The 16,339-nt window shown below is 44.7% G+C and overlaps 1 protein-coding gene and 1 pseudogene across 1 annotated transcript in view; both read left to right on the plus strand.

Moving 5' to 3' along the window:
• LOC148005534 (polyubiquitin-C-like) overlaps nt 1–16,339 on the plus strand; it is a 1,830,776-nt pseudogene that overhangs the window by 313,434 nt on the left and 1,501,003 nt on the right.
• LOC148005539 (uncharacterized) overlaps nt 4,083–16,339 on the plus strand; it is an 83,697-nt gene continuing 71,440 nt past the window's right edge. Inside the window, exons 1-2 of the mRNA XM_087551563.1 lie at nt 4,083–4,179; nt 4,905–5,211. Coding sequence (XP_087407689.1) covers nt 5,199–5,211 — 13 coding nt within the window. The 5' untranslated portion in view covers nt 4,083–4,179; nt 4,905–5,198. The remainder of the gene's footprint in view (nt 4,180–4,904; nt 5,212–16,339) is intronic.

Below are 16,339 nucleotides of genomic sequence, written 5' to 3' on the forward strand. Positions count from 1 at the left end.
GAGCCTCAGTCTGAGAAGACGTGCTAATTTGCCCTATTCTATTTTTTCACAGGCCATCACACCAACCTTGGAATATAGTTGGATAGCAAAGTTATGCAAAGAGTCCCTGAGTACTACAAGAGCTGGTCTACACAGAGAGTGTGCTCCTCTGACTTTGCATGGTGCATGCTTGTCTGATGATCCAAGGAGCTTACACTTCTGGGCTACCCTTGGAGCATGCTCGACTGACTAACCATTGAGCATGCTCATCTGACTCACCATGGAGCATGCTCCCCCACCTATGCATAGAATGTGCTCTTGAGAACTTGCATCTATCTGCACACAGAGAAACAGATGTGCTTTCATTTTCCTAAGCAAAATAACAGGACGTATCATCATTCTTGAGGTCACAGTATTCATAACAGGAATGTGTGGAGAGTCACGTGAGATCTATTGGGAATCATGGTGTCTGGTTCAGTCCCTATCTTGAGGGAGATAAAATAATCTCAGTTCTCAAATGGTGTCAGTCACCGTAAGGACCCAATCCAAGAGGACTAAACGCTTCTGTAGCCCCTTATAATCTGAGCTTGAAAGGGGCCTCTACCTCTTCAGCCAGCTGGGCAGCTCACAGAAATTCTATCCTTGCAAACGGAGCTATAGGTACCAGAGAAGCAGCTCTTCCCTCTGATTAGTGGAACAGCTATGACAGAAATTGCCTTTTCCCAAAGACACAAAGTGACATATTAAAGGAGAAGCCTCTCTTTTGGTGCCATGGAGTCATTTAAAAATAAATGTAGAAACTCCAAAGAATGTCTGTTTAAGCACAGCTGTAATTCAGGGACACAAGACCATTCACTTCTGCCATCTCTCTGCTGGATTCACTTCTTGATCCTCAGATTATGTAGGAATCAAATCCAGTACTATCTTTACTTTCAAAGTCAGTTTTCCTGTTTTGCTGGTGACTACATGGTATGTTAGAGCCTTGTACTTATGCTTCAGTTTCCAAACCTAATTGTGATCATGGGCCGGTGAGGTCGAGGACTAGGTCATGAAAGCCCTCATAGCTTACCCACCTGGGTAAGCTTGCAGGAATGTTGCCAAATGAATGAGAGACTGATGAAAACTGGAGTACAGTAGTGGGTGGGTTGCTAAGCAGCCTGGTAAAGAGGATTACAAATTAGGTCCCATTAGTAGAAAAGGTGGGGTGGACAGTGAGAAAGACCACTGTTCTGGGCCAGCAAAACTGGGTCCTAGTCCCAGGACGGCTTGCTTGGCTTTACTCACTCAACAAATACTCCTCGAATTTCTAGGCATTTGACAGGCTCAGAATAAAACAACTTTTCTTCTCCCAAAACATACTGAAGGTGTCTAATTGGATCACAAGAGAGATGTGGGAAGACATTCCACCTTGGTAAGTAAACGTGGGGTATGTGCTGAGCAAGAGGCTTCTAAATCAAGTTGTTGTCCAGGAAAGCATTCTGAAGACTATTGCTTCATGCCTTGAGGGATACAAAGGGTCATTTGTAGACTGGTGGAAAAATTTACCCACCACAGGGAACGGGACTAGTGTTTGAGTTATTCTGCATCATGAAATGTAGGAGGTGGCATTTGATAGCTGGTAACATAGCCAGAGGTGAATCTAACCTAAGTTACGTTGCAAAGTAAAAATGCCATTGAGTCAGGACAATTTGCAGTTGAAGGTAGAAGTCTAGAGACAAGACAAAACTGGGTTTAAAGATAAGCTTTGACATATACCAGTCACGTGACAGTAATCACTTATAAAACAAACAAACAAACAAACCAAAAAAAAAAAATACTCCTCAAGTTTAGTTTCCTTAGGAGAGTGTTCTCCTGATTTGGTTATCTATTGATGTCCAGCAACTCCTCTCAAATGAAATGCCTTAAGACAACACATATTTAGTACTTCTCAGGGTCATTATGAATTAAGAATGTGTTATGGCTTAAATGAGGCCCTTGCTTCAAGGGTCTATCACATGGCTGCAACCAAAGTCAACCATGGTTGTGGTGCTATCTCAAGACTCCGGAAGCTCATTTACAGATCTCTTGGCAGAGTTTGGTTCTTGCTGGCTGGTGACCAGAGGCTCTCTGGAGTTCTTTACTATGTGTTGCCCTCCTAAGGCAGTATATAGCTTCCTCAGAACCAGTGGAGATATGGTGTTGACTGGCAAGACAGAAAGGCCATTGAAGTGAATTCTGATCACTATGGCCCCATTCTGTTGGTCAGAATTCACAAGCTAGCCTACCCTTCTCAGGTTGGCAGGGGTGGGTTGTTGGAGAGTAGGAGTGCATGGGAGGATGGGCATTTATACAAGAAAGAGAACACTAGGAAATCAAGCTGTGGGGATTCCATCTTTGATTTTGGTTTGCCTCTAATTTGTAGGCTAGACCTCCAGTCAATGTTAGAGCTATTGTTATGCTGAATGGAGGGATGCTGAGCCAGAGGAGAAATGTTGAGCCAGAGGCAGAATGTAAGGTGGGTGGAAGAGTAAATAAGGTTAAATAAATAACTAAGAGTAAATAAGAGTAAATAATTTGGACAAGTCAAATGGCCTCCTGCCTCTGAGACACCATTTTGTCCTCAGCAAAATGTAAATACTTGGTCACAGGGGGGCAAATGAGGCAAAAAAAGTGCAAGCTTCAGTTTGTTTTCTGAGGGAGAAAACAGCTCTCTCCAGCTTGCAGGGACAAACTGCTCTGGGCCTTTTCTGTTGTGTTGATTAGGAGTCTGTCAGTCTGGTATCTTCAAGGATTTTAGTATTTGGCCCCTTGGAGCCAAATATTAAAGAAATATATTAAATAATATATAAATAATTAAGAATTACATGGCTGGGAAAAACACAACGAGAAAGCTGGTTTTGGGAGTCCTTTAAAGTATGTCTAAGGCTTTTTTAAAAACTACCTTTGCTTCTAAGGAGCCCGTGGCGGGTGGGCCTAGCTGAGAGAAAATTGGCTATACGTGGGAAATTTCACGCTCCTGATAATAAAATGGTAATAAAATCTCATCCAGCTCCCGAGGCTTAGAGCAGAGGGGATGTTTATGGTTGAGGGGGTTCCCCAACACAGGTGCACCTCACAGGTTGTGAGGTTTCCAGCCCTACAGGGCAGCTGGGGTTATGGACTCTGTGGCCTCCTGCTAGGGCAGTTCCTTCACTTTGGGAGAAAACACTCAGTTGTCCCGCCCTGGCGCCCGGCAGCTTCACTCCAGGCTCCAATTGAATGGTGTCACACAAAGTGGGATTCACAGTCTGCGCTGGGGTGGTTTGCCCCAGGGAAGTAAACACCTGGGGAGGACAATTCAGAGGGTGGCAGTGTCCTCCCAAAGGTTAGCCAGTGATTGGGGATAGAACTTGGGAGTCAGCCTTTCACAAAGGCAAGCTTCTCAGCAGGAAATGTGGGTGGGGCGGAGCAGTCCCGGGATAGAGACAAAGCTTCTTTGAATCTTTATCAGATGGCCTGGCCTCTTGCGAGAGGGGTACCTGGGACGCCAGGGCAGGGAGAAAACTCCAGTGTGTAATCTTATTACCCTCCCTCGCTCTGCCAAGCTAGAGCGCACAGTCGCTTACAGCCTACAGCTGCCCACGCACCGAGTGTCCCTCCAGCCCAGGAGGTCACCTGCTGCAGCATCATTACCCATACTGGAGAGTCGTGGGTAGCCCAGGAGTACTTGGGACAGCCCAGACCAGATCTGGCCAACAGTCTCACCTTCCCGGGCTGGCTGCTCCACCAAACTAGAACAGTCTTAGGAAACCTAATGAGAACCAGTTGTAGTGGCCGCTGGCATACTTTCTCAGAGTCTCTGATTGGTCAGTGGCTGAGAGCTGTAGCCAATCAGCGCGGTTTTTGGGCCCGAATTGCGGACCAAAGGTCCGAGTGGGCATCTGGCGGGCACAGTGGCCTGCAGAAACTCGAGGTGTGGAGGGCAGAGACAGGGAGGAATGAGCATGTCTTGGGACCCCACAGCCAGGCGCCATCACCGCCTATCGCTGCTCCTGGTGCTCGTGCTGCTGTCACGAGCCGGGGCTCTGTGTCCTGTGGAGCTCTTTCCTTATGGGGAGTTGTGGGGAGATCCGCTGCCACGGGAGGGCGACGTTGAAAGCTCCCCGGCTGTGAAGCTAGCAGTACCTCTACGCTTCTATGGTGACCAGTTCAGCAACCTCTATATAAGTCCAGCTCCCAGAGGTGCGTGGCTTGGTGTGGGGTTGTAGTTTCTTCCCAGGGTGTGGAGCAACTAACCTCAATGTTTAACTGTCATCGCCGCTGGGGACCGGGCTTAGCGGTGGCGCTGCAGCTTCTTGATCCCTACTGTGGAGGAATAAGGATCATTTCAAGGGAGAGTTGGAACCGTCCCCCTCTACTTCGACTTCCCAGGCAGGAAGATGAAGTTGAATCTGCTAGTGCGGTTTGTGTTGGGGCGGTGGGAGGCTGTGCACGCAGGCATAGCAATCTAATTAAGGACACGGCGCCCAAGGTGTGCAGTGGTGGAGAAAGATGAGCGGGTTCAAGAGTGGCCGCACCTGTGGGTCGCAGTGCACTTGAGCACTGTCGCCAAAGTTGAGTTTGTTACCCTGGATGTGTCTCAACCTGCAAAGAGGAGGGAGTCTTCTTGAGGGAGTAGAACTTCTTGAGGGAGTGGGGTGAATTCGACTGGTGGTTGCCCACCACCAGTTTGAGCGACCACCCCACCGTTTTGCCCTTTAAAAATGTTTATGTGGGGAGGGATTCATGTGCTACCTCATGCAGAGCAGAGAACAACCAGTTTTTTTTTTTTTTTTTTTTTTTTTTTTTTTTTTTTTTTTTTTTTTTTATCCCACCCTCTGTCGGGTCCTAAAACTCAAGTCATCAGGTTCGACAGCAGAGTGCCCTTACCTGCTGAACTGTCTCACCGCCCTGTGGTCTTATTGTAGGTGGGCACCAATGGCATCATCTCCACCCAGGACTTACCCAGGGAGACTTAATATGTCATTGATGATTTTCCTACTGACTTCCCAGCCATCGCCCCATTCCTGGCTGACATCCACTCTAGTCACAGCAGTGGCTGGATCTTGTATGGAGGACACCTCCTGGGCTGTGCTGAGTCTGGCTGCTTGCTACCTGTGCACAGGCTTCCTGCTGACCGGGTCCAGCTTCCCCACTACCCACTTCTTCCTGGCCACCTGGGAGCAAGTGGGCGCCTAGGAGGAGGACAAGCTTGGGGCTGCATGGTCTGGAGAGGTAAGCAAGGGGTACCCTGCTGAATAAACAGAAGGGTTGGGCTTGAACAGGAAACTAAGACATTGGCTAAGAGGCATTCCCTTGATTCTGCTCCTCAACACTATGAAAATCGCTTAGTAAAATGAGGGACTAAGGTGCAGATACCAAAGACTCTGAGGGAACTTAAGGCACTTTACAGGTTTTTTTTTCTTTTTTCTGGAATCACTTATAAGTACACAAATATTTCTAATGATATATTCATCAAAAAATTAAAAATTTGGGAAATTTAAAAAGGAACAACTTTTTTTTTTTTTTGTATGAGCTGGGTGTGGTGTCACTCACCTTCAATCCCAGCAGAGTCAGAGAGGCAAACAGATCTCTGTGAGTTCTAGGCTAGCCTGGTCTACAAAGTGAGTTCCAGGACAAAATACAGAGATACCCTGTCTGGAGAAACCAAAAATAACCCGTAGGTTTGTGTGTACATTTCTAGTTATTTCTTTAATATTGTTGCCGTTGACAACAGTGGGTAAACAGTGCCCATATTACTGTTTCACTTGCTAGTTCTGCTGTTTAGTATGCTCTGGTCAGTGTATTTCTGTAACATTTATTACAACCGTATAAAATCTCACCCTTCCTTGTGGTCATTAATGTTGCTCCCGTGACATTTTTACTATAATCAATAGTATAAAACGCGTTATAAGTTTTTTATTTTATTCGTGTGTGTGTGTGTGTGTGTGTGTGTGTGTGTGTGTGTGTGTTTGTCTTTCTCTGTGTCTGCTTGTGTTGGTAGGGCCAGAAGAGGGCTTGGGCCCCCTGAAGCTGGAGTTGTTACATACAGGCAGTTGTGAACTGCTTGACTGACAATGGATACAGAGATTTGAGCTAGCATGCTGAAAGGACTACTAGGTGCTGAGCCACCTCTTCAAAGCCAACACTTTTTAAAGTGTCAAAACACTGCACAGCCTTAGCTGACATCACAGGAGAGTGAGCAAGCATGCCATGAACTTCTTAGTAAGTTCCTTGTAGCTTTCTCCACATTGCCTTTGTAACAGTTTACATACTTCTGTCTGCAGGAGCCTGCTTTGCAGTCTCCCTGGAGAAAACACCAACTCTGCTCTGGCTTTGGTCTTGGCAACATGTGAAGCAGGTATGGGTGGGTGAGGGTAAATGGCCTCATTCCTCCTGTAGGTAGAGACAGAGTCCTCTTGTGAAATTCCACCTGGGTGTAAAATGCCATAGACCTGGAGCAAATCTGTGTTTGCTTCTCCCCTAGTGCCTCTGAGCTACAGAAGTGATGTCTTCCCTAAGAGCTTGCCCATTGTTCCTGTGTTTGTTCTGTGAACTTAAAGGAAGAGACATGTTTTCCTAAAACCTGCACCAGCAGAGATGGAGAAATTGTTTTAAGTTTCAGTTTCTTACTTGACAGGTTAACATCCAGTTTTGTTTACTGACTAGCCTTGTAATGCCTTGGGTTTGACATCTCAATTACAGTTCAACCTTCAACTCAAACACTGCCTCCTTGGCACAGGCCAGCCAGCTAGAGGGCTAGAGAAGACAGTCCCCACTGTTAAGTTTTATTCGCTCAGTCATTCATTCATACATTCTTTTTAAAACGTTTATCTAATATCATGTATAACAAGCTTATAGTGGAAAAAATAAACTTTTCTAATACAAGCAACTAGGTCGCCAATTCTAATATTTATATTTTCTTACAGTCTTTGTAAAACTTTTTAATTTATGAGTGAGAGTGTGGGTGTGCATGCACATGTGTGCATATGCATGTGTGAACCAGAGGTCAACTTTAAATGTCTTTGCTTGGGAGACATCTTGTCTTTCTACTCAGGGTCTCTCTGGGACCTGGGGCTCCCCAGTTAGGCTAGGCTTGCTGGCCAGTGAGCCCTAGGGATCTGTTTGTTTTTCTCTCCAGGGCAGAGATTACAAGTGTGCTGCCACGACTTGCTTTTGATCTGGGTGCTGCCATTCAAATCAGGACTTCATGCACACACAGCAAGCACTTCATAGGCTGTGCTACCTTCCCAGCTTCTCCTGTAATGTTAAAAAATATCTATGTCACAGGGTTAGGTTTAGGAGCTAGGGTTTAGGGTTAGGAGTAAGGGGTTAGGGTTAGGGTTATATATGCTGAGAGTCATATATATCATATATAATCTCTATCTGAACATAGTTGATATTTGTTAATTCAGAAACTACTTTTACACATTTTCCTTATATCGGCACTGAAATAGACATAGACTCTAATCGGAATGCTCTTACTCTGAATGGCCTCACTTACATTTAGTAGGAACACTATTGATAACCTTTTCTTGTGGTAATATGGTAGGCTCTCCAGCTAGAGCTTCCGTCTAACCCATCTTGATTCAGGGATTCCATTAGGGTAGGTTTCAGTGAGCAAGCAGTTTCTCCAGGATAGAAGGCAGAGCATGTATCAGCCTGTGCGCTGGAGGTTAATGTACTAGGGGCATGGCAGGCACAGTGTCTTTCAGAAGAGCAGGGTTCTGGGATCTGATGCAGGAGCACTCAAGGGTAGAGACGTTGTCCCCTCTGAGGACTGCAGTTGGTTCCTGGAAGTAGGCAGCCTTGAACGATTTGAAGTGGGGAGTCTGACGTTTATGTTGTTCCTTTTGTTTTGCTTTTGATCCCCCCCACCCCCCATGCATCTCAGGTTGGCCTCAAACCTCATAATGGAGGATGGTCTTGAATCTCTGATCCTTTTGACCTGACTGACCTGTGCTGAGATAGTGGGTGTGCAGCATCACACCCTACCCATTTGATGGGAACTGAAACGAGAGTGCAGGCTGACCAGGCACTCTACTAGCTGAGCCACAGTCTTTCTGGTGACCTTAGTTAGTAAGGGTCGAAGGGCAAACTACTTAGACAACTGTTAAATAGTCTGTTTGTTCACACCATCAGACTTCTCTTTAAATTTTTAAAATTGTGTTTATGCACATGGGTCATATGCCTACACATGGTTGCATGCAGTGCCCATGGAATACCCTGGACCCGAGTACCTGCAGTTGTGAGCTGTCATGTGAGTGCTGGGAAATGAACATGGGTCCTCTGGAAGAAGAGCCAATGATCTCAACCAGGGAGCCATCCCTCTGCCCCCCTCTCCTTACCTTCTTGCAGGAGTGTTTTATACTGTCTTCTCGACACAGTCCCACAGGATAAGTACAGTTATAACTGTTTATATCACAGAAGAGAAAATAATTTCCAAATCTGCCTTAAGTTAGGCAAAGTCACCTTAGAAGACATACTTTTCCCCTTTCTTACACTTTTCATGCAAGACCCATTTTCTGTACACGAATCATATAAGTAGTTACAGTAACAATCGCTGTGCTTTTTCTGAAGACATCTAATAAATAAGGTTAGTGTTTTAGTGTTCATTGTGGCTTTGGTGCTGGGACAGTTCTTGGAGCCATATTCAGAGGAAGTGTGAACTGGAGTGAAGTTGCTGTGAAGGATGCTTCTGATGATAACCTCACGATGAAATTACTGTTCTGCTGCTCCCAAGGAAAATTCAGCTGAATTAGCTAGCCACTGGCAACAGAAAAAACAAACAAACAAACAAACAAAAATTAGAGCAAGAAGCATTTGCACTGAGGCTCCGGGGTCTTGAGGCTGCGGTGGGTCCCAAGTGTTTTAGTGTTTATTTGACGTGAAGGTTACAGCCCCAGAGAGATGAGTTTACTACTTAGGATTCTCATTTCATTAGCAACATTTCATTAGAAATAGTCTTTGACAGTTTCCTTTTGGTGTCCGTGCATGCGGTACCTGTGTCTCTGTGTGTGCCTGCGCATGTGTGAGCATGTGCAGGCACACACAGACATTCATGCATGGCTCACAATTGTGTGGAGATGCATGTGTGTGCAGACCAGAGAAGAACTTTGAGTGTCATTCCTTAGGGACTATCCACCTTTTAAAAATTATTTATTTGTTCTGCCTACGTGTGCATGCTTTGACACTGTGGTAGTCAGAACACAAATTCAGAGTCAGCTCTCTGCTAATCCCCCTTGATGGGGTCTGGGAATTGAGCTCTGGTCATCAGGCTTCAGAAGTATGTGCCTTTAGCCTGCTGAGCACTCTATCCAGCTCCCTTTCAAATCATTTCCAGGCACACCTCCCCCTGACCCAGTACTCAGCAGCTAAGCCAGGATTGATTGCTGGGTGACGAGGCTCGAGGAGTTGCCTTCCTTCTTATGGGACTACAGATCTGGGACTGACAGACACCATGACTGTTTTTGTTCAGTGTGTATTCATTCTAGGGATCAAACTCAGGTGCTTATGCTTGAATAGCCACTCCTCACACTGAACCATATTCCCAGCTCTTCCTTCAATTTTGCAGTTCTGGGACTTGAACACAAGTCCTCATGAAGGTTAGCTAAGTAAGTCCTTCATGAATGAGCAACACCCATAGGCACAGTAATTCTTTCATTACACCTTCCAGGTACTTGTGAAGTCAGGAACAAGGCAGAAAACACTTGCAGCAGTGGTCTTGGAAGACACAAGCCCTCGGTCTTCATTTTCTAAGCTGTAGATTGACATGGTAGTGCTGACTTTTTAGGGTTGTCATGAGAATTAACCAAGGCGATGTGTTGTTCCTGCCATGTAACGATCTTGTGGTAGAACTCCTTTATGTAAGGACTTGGTTGCTTTATTTCATTTTATTCTCTCTCTGTGTGTGCATGTATGTGTACGTATATGTTTACATGCTACATGTGAATATGTATGTCTATGTATGGTGTGTGTGTATGTAAATAATCTATGTTTATGCTGTATATGAAATTGTGTGTCTGCATGTTCATGATGTGTATGTATGTCTGCATTTGCGCATTATGTGTGTGTTTGTATGTGTTTGTGTGTGATGTGTGTGTCTGTGTATGGTATGTGTGTATGATGTGTGTATGTGCATGATGTGTGTGCTTGTGTGTGTCTGTATGGTGTGTTTATATGCATATGGTGTGTGCATGTTGTGTGTGAGTATGTGGTGTTTGTATGGTATGTGAATACTGCATTGAGGCCACTTGTGTGTGCATGATATTTATGTGGGGTGTGTGTATGGTATGTGTGTAGGACATGTATGGTATGTGTTTTTGTATGATCTATGTGTGCACGTAGCAGGGTGCACATGCAGAGATTGGGAGGAGATCCTCCCAGTACCAGTTCTCTCCTTTTACATGGGTTCCTGAAACTGAACTCGGATTTCAAGGCAAGGGATTTATTTACCTTTCGAGCCTTCTCTGGACCTCTTTATAAGTACTTTTTAAATGGAGGGTTTTCCAAATTACTGTTTTGGGTTTTTTCCCCTTTGTTTTTCTTATCTTTTTCTAGGGGAATTTGGTGGGGAAAATTCTGTAGCTTTCTTGTTTTTTAACTTTTCCAAACATCCATATTGTTCTTCAGATATTGCCATAGGCTGAATGGGCTTCAGGACTCGTTCCATTCGATGACGTTTTGAGCACAAGATGTGTTTTCAGTTACTCCTGTGGAAGGCTCTTCTGAATACTTTGAAGACCCTGGGATTGAACTCTTGCTTTGATAGATTTTATTTTATTTTTGAGGTAGATTTTGGCACATACCAATCTCCTTTGCCTGGAAGATTCTGTGATCTCTACATAGTTTTCTTACATCTGTTATAGTAATATTAATATTAGTCACTGGAAATGATATCAGAGGAATAATATCTTTACAGTGTGAAATATTTCTGCTCTCTTCATTCCCTCCAGGATGTTCACTTTGGGTGTGACAGAGTGTTCTACCTGGCATGCAAGAATGGCATGGTGCAACTGCATTACTAAAATGAACAAATGTACATTTAGTTAATCTGAGATTTCTTAAACTGTCACTTCATAGAGCAAAGAGGTTATGGCCGGAAGATCTGAGTAATGATGGGTACCGTTTTTTGTTGTTGTTGCTGTTGTGGTTGTTGTTGTTGTCGTCGTCGTCGTCGTCGTTGTTGCTCTGTGTATTTTTGGTGTCAGGGGAAGGCTGTTGTGTTCTCACTGGGGAGGAGGGTGTTATCTAGAACTGAGTTAGATAGTATGTCGAAGGTTTTTGTTGATGAGGAATTTCCTTTGGGTTGGAAGGACCACAGGAATGGAAACTGAGTGTGAGTGGTAGGAGAGCTTGCCCTAGTCTGGGCTGCATCCTGGGAGAGGGATGGGAGCGTGGAAGTTGCTTCAGAAAAGGATGGAAACATTGTATCTGTAGCCAGGAAGCAGAGAAAGATGGGTGTTGTTTCTAAGCTTTCTTTCTTCTTTGTATGCAGTGCAAGCCTGAGCCCAGGGAATGGTGGTGTCTATATTTAGGGTGGGTCTTCCCTCCTTAATTAATCTAATCAAGATACTTTATCAGAGACATGCCTGGTGACTGTTTCCTGGATGGTTATAGATAGCGTCAGATTGACAGCTAATAGTATGCATCAAGCTGGTCCCTGGATGCTTTAACATGGAATGGTGTGTGTTGAGTTGGTGCAGAGGTGACAGTTGTTGATCAAGAACTTTGGATTTAGCTGGAGCTTTTAATTTATGGAGCTAGAGTCCACAGGAACAGTTCGTGTGAAATTTACCACATGTCAGTGAAGACAGCGAGGATAGAGAATAACTAGATATATGAAAATGGGTTGAAGAAAACTGCTTAGGTGTCCTTGAAAACTACATATGAAGGAGGATACACTATGCCATCGTGAAAGCATTAGGCATTCTCTTAACTCTGCAGTACAGGGGTGAATTTGGAATACCCCAAGCACATCAGTGTCCCCATGGGAATGGGGAAAAAGTAACATACAACCAAACATCAGAGGCCAGAATCAGTGGCCTTACACTTTCAGAGAATGTATCCTTAAGGAAGACTGAGCATTGAACTTTGTCCCCCAGAAAGGAATCACCTCATTTCTTATTTTGTTATCATTTTGGTAAGGCTGAATAGTCAAATCCCTTGTTGTAAAGATATCATTCTGCTGGTTGATGTTTTACCCTTGTTGGATGGTATGTTTGAGAAGCCTTCTGGTTTTCTGTCTGAACAGGAAACTGGAGACCTTGCAGTTGGGCAACACTGACCTGATCCTCTTTGTACTGCTCCCCAACCTGTGGAGAGATCCTCTCCTAGCTGGCACTCTCTCTTTCTCTTTGGGGAGGTTGGGAGGTCATGACTCTTGTACAGGTTTTGGCAGTGCAACTGAGGGCTTACCTTCAGAACCAGTGTGGAGGACTCTTGGAAAACGTGTCTCTGGGAATGTGAGGGCCTTTCCCTTTGGAAAAGAGTCAGACAGAGGGGATCTCTAAGGAGAGGCTCTTCAGGGCCTATGAAGTGGCCTCTTAGTAATTCTGTGTGGAATTCTGTAGCCCTGACAAGGGGTTCATGTGTGGCAGATTTCAAGCAGCTCAACTCTTCCGGAATGTACTTTGGGATCATAAACTATATTAAAAGGAAGTTTTTGTTGTTTTCTCCCCTGTTATTTGCCTCTTTTTGTGGGGATGAGAAAATTAAAAACTCGCCATCTGAAGTGAGTGCTTCGCCAAAAGGTGACACAGAAAAGACATAGAGCAAATAAGGCACTACATTTGCAGATCTCCAGGTTAAAAGTCAGGATCTCCCATCACAGCCTCCTCACTTCTCCCCAGACCTCCTCCCCACTGCCTTCTGATCTCCACATGCAGACATCCCTTATCATATGGAATTTCTCTATATTTAGAGCCTTGGTTCTCCCTTATCTTGTGAAGTTGATTGTGGCCACCATACCAGGAGCTTCCACAGTTGGTCATTTAAGGATGGGATTATTAGTTTGGCTTTTTATCTCCTACTTGAACTTTGTTGTGACTGAAATAAAGCTTTGGCAGCCTCTGGCCCTACCCTGACTGATGATGGATGACACATGTTCTTCATGTACCCGAGTTGGAAACGTAGAGGTTTTGACCTTTCTGGGGAGGGTCAAGCCCCGCAGATGACATACTTGAGGACTACAGCTGCAACAAATGTAGAATGTGGGGACTGAATTCATGAACTTTTTTTTGAAAAACAAGGAAGGTAAGCAGACTCTTCCATTTAGAGAATACAGAGGAGCTACAGAGTTTTTTTTTCTTGAAACCATATTAATATCTGCATTTCTTTGTCTTATTACCCAAACCTCAAAGCTGTACTTTAGCATTACGTGTCAGAAAGGTAAAAGTAACATTTGAGATGTTCTAGAACAAGGCAGAAAAAAACACAAGGACACATTCGTTCCTTGTATTCAGTTTTCAGGTTCTTGCTGTGTCAGTTTGTCTTGTTTAGCAAAATGAAGAGGTAATGATACCAATAAGTGATTTTTTCTTCTTCTTGTCAACAACCTTCTTTATAAAGCGAGTATTCGTAAGAGAAATGTCTCCCCAGTTCCCTATTAAATTGTAAAGCATATTTGATCTAGTGAGAGAAGCCAACTACAGAGTCTAAGACAGTGGAGCATCCCTTAACTAATTCTTTGGTGGAAGAAGGTGGTAATGGCAGAAAAGGTCCCTTTGAAACTCAGTAAATGAAATATCAGGGAGTAATTCCACAGTCACCCTGGTGTTAATTCAGACTCCAACTCTCATCTACGTCTGCTTTGGCTCCCACAGTGTTTATCTTCATTCATTGGCTGCCACTGTGATGCTACCCTACCCCACTCTGATGTCCTGAACACTCTCCTTTTTCTGTGGCCTCTGCCACCATGCCTGTCCCCAGTCACTCTCCTAAAATTCCAGTCCAGGCTGTTTCTCTCTCCTATAATTCAGGCTCTTGGGGCATAGTTTTTTGGCTCTGTCCTGAATGCAGCATCAAACATAATGTGGTTTAGCAGGTAGCCAACCCCAATGAATTAATATTCAGATGGGCTAGTGAGTGGAGGCCAAAGCCAAACCAGACAACCAACAGGAGCCAAATACATACTGGAAAACCAACATAGTGGGTGCTGAAGGATGGAAGGGGTTCTGCAGGGAATCACAGTCCTCAACCCCCAGGAGGCAGTGCTTGCTGGTAAGGATTTTCTTGGGGCAGGGAAATATGGACACAGCATCAAAGCACTTAGTAGGAGTGGGGACCCTTAAACACTGTGTAGAGGGCTTAGTGGAGCTGAGCCTGGGAAGGGAGATTGGGTCAGAGCAGGTGTCCTGGAATGGCTTGTTTGGTAGAGTTCAGATGACTGTCTATTGCAGGGGATGAGCTGTTGGGTCTGCCTGGCTTCCACCATTAATCTTTGCCTGACCTTAAGCAAGCCCCTGGGTCTCTTTCTTCATCTGCAATGTGACAAGATAGTTCTGGTTGTAAAGAGATTGAAAAGGAAAGGGAGTTTGGCTGTGAAATCAGTAAGGATGCCTTTTGATCAGCTGCTTCCTTACTGAGTGTTGCCTGCAGTAGGCAATGGGTGGATGCATAGATGGATGGATGCATGTCTTGCTGGATGCACGGATGTTGGATTCATGGATGGATGGATGGATGCATTGCTGACTGGCTGGATGCATGCTGGATGGATGCATAGATGGATGGATAGATGCATGCTGGATGGATGCATAGATGGATGGATAGATGCATGCTGGATGGATGCATAGATGGATGGATGCATGGCTTGCTGGATGCATGCTGGATGGATGCATAGATGGATGGATGTATGGATGTTGGATGCATGGATGGATAGATGGATGCATGGCTTGCTGGATGCATGTGTGGGTGCATGCATGGGTGCTAATATGATATATGGATGTGAAAGCCATTCAGACACAAAATAAAAACTGAGGGTATAGGAATGAGCAAGTCAATTTTGGCCCTTGTCCAGAACTCTCAAAGAGTTTGGACTGGAGATGTTTACAACCTTACCACTTTTAAATACACTGTTATAATGTTATTTGTTGAGAATTTCATACATTGATACAGTATATTTCAGTATATCCACTTGAATAATCCCTTGAATACAGAGAAGCCTACTCATGAGTGAGGGGCCACCACTGCAGTATGGTCCACTCACTAGGGACCATACCCCTAAAGAAAACCCTCCCCTAGCAGTTCTCAAGTGACAGAATCTTCTCAGCTGCAGGCAGGGGCTTCAGTGCCCTACCACATCCGTGTGGGAATGTTGAGTGGTTTGCTCTTCTGCTGGACACCAACTGCACTGAGTTTGTAAGTTCAACGACCATATCATGAGAACATGTCATTGTTTTGATCCAACTCCTTCCGACCTTTGGCTCTTAAACTCTTTCCACCTCTTTTCTTTCCAATATTCCCTGAGCCTTGAGGTAACTTGATACGGTGGGAGCTTCTGTGGCTGAGCTCTCCACAGAGAGTTCATTCTCAATACTCTGACTAGTTACGAATGTGTATTAACTACCATCCACTGTATGAAGACGCTCCCCCAATGACCACCGAGAGCTGTGTTAATCTTTGAGCTTGTAACTGGTATAGTTTGATACTATATATCCATTTAAGAAAATAGTAGTTATGGTTCACTCCCAGGGCTTATGAGCCTCTCTGCCATGGTTTCCTGACCAGATTTACAATGCCAGGCAAAAGTTTCCTCTTCTAGTGCAGACCTTGAATCCACCCAGAAAATGATTGGTCATCCTCAATGCATTCCTGTCATTTATGGAGCACCCATGAGTACATCTTGCCAGGGCTTTTGTTATGTAGCCCTGAGTAGTCACAGTGGAGTGAGAATAGTCTGCATAGCAACTTCTAGCATCATAAAGCTAGCAGGGGTGGAAGCTTCCTGCTAAGTACTGTGCAGGCAGGTCTGTGTGATTTCTTCAAGTTCTTTGACCTACTTGTGTGGTGTCATCAGCTATAGGATCTTACCATCACATTCTGATGGGTAGCCCTGAGCAATGAGAATTGACAACTCTGGTATCATCTCTGTGACATCCTCGACCAACAACTTGAGAGCAAGGTGTCCTACATCTAGCTCTGGACTTTTTGAGAACTTGTAGCCAATGGAAGGAGAATTACCCACCTTGTAACGTTCATTGTAAGTTGGCAAGTAGCTTTTCATATGGCTTTTGTATTTTAATGTTCATGGACGTTTTACCTACTTGTATGTCTGTGTGAGGCTGTCAGAAGTCCTGCAACTGAAGTTACAAGCAGGGGTGAGTTACCATGGGCGAGTAGGTGCTGGGAATTGAACCCAGGACCT

This window comes from Rattus norvegicus, chromosome 5 (genome assembly GCF_021556685.1).
Source record: "Rattus norvegicus strain SHRSP/BbbUtx chromosome 5, alternate assembly SHRSP_T2T, whole genome shotgun sequence".
NCBI classification, from domain to species: domain Eukaryota; kingdom Metazoa; phylum Chordata; class Mammalia; order Rodentia; family Muridae; genus Rattus; species Rattus norvegicus.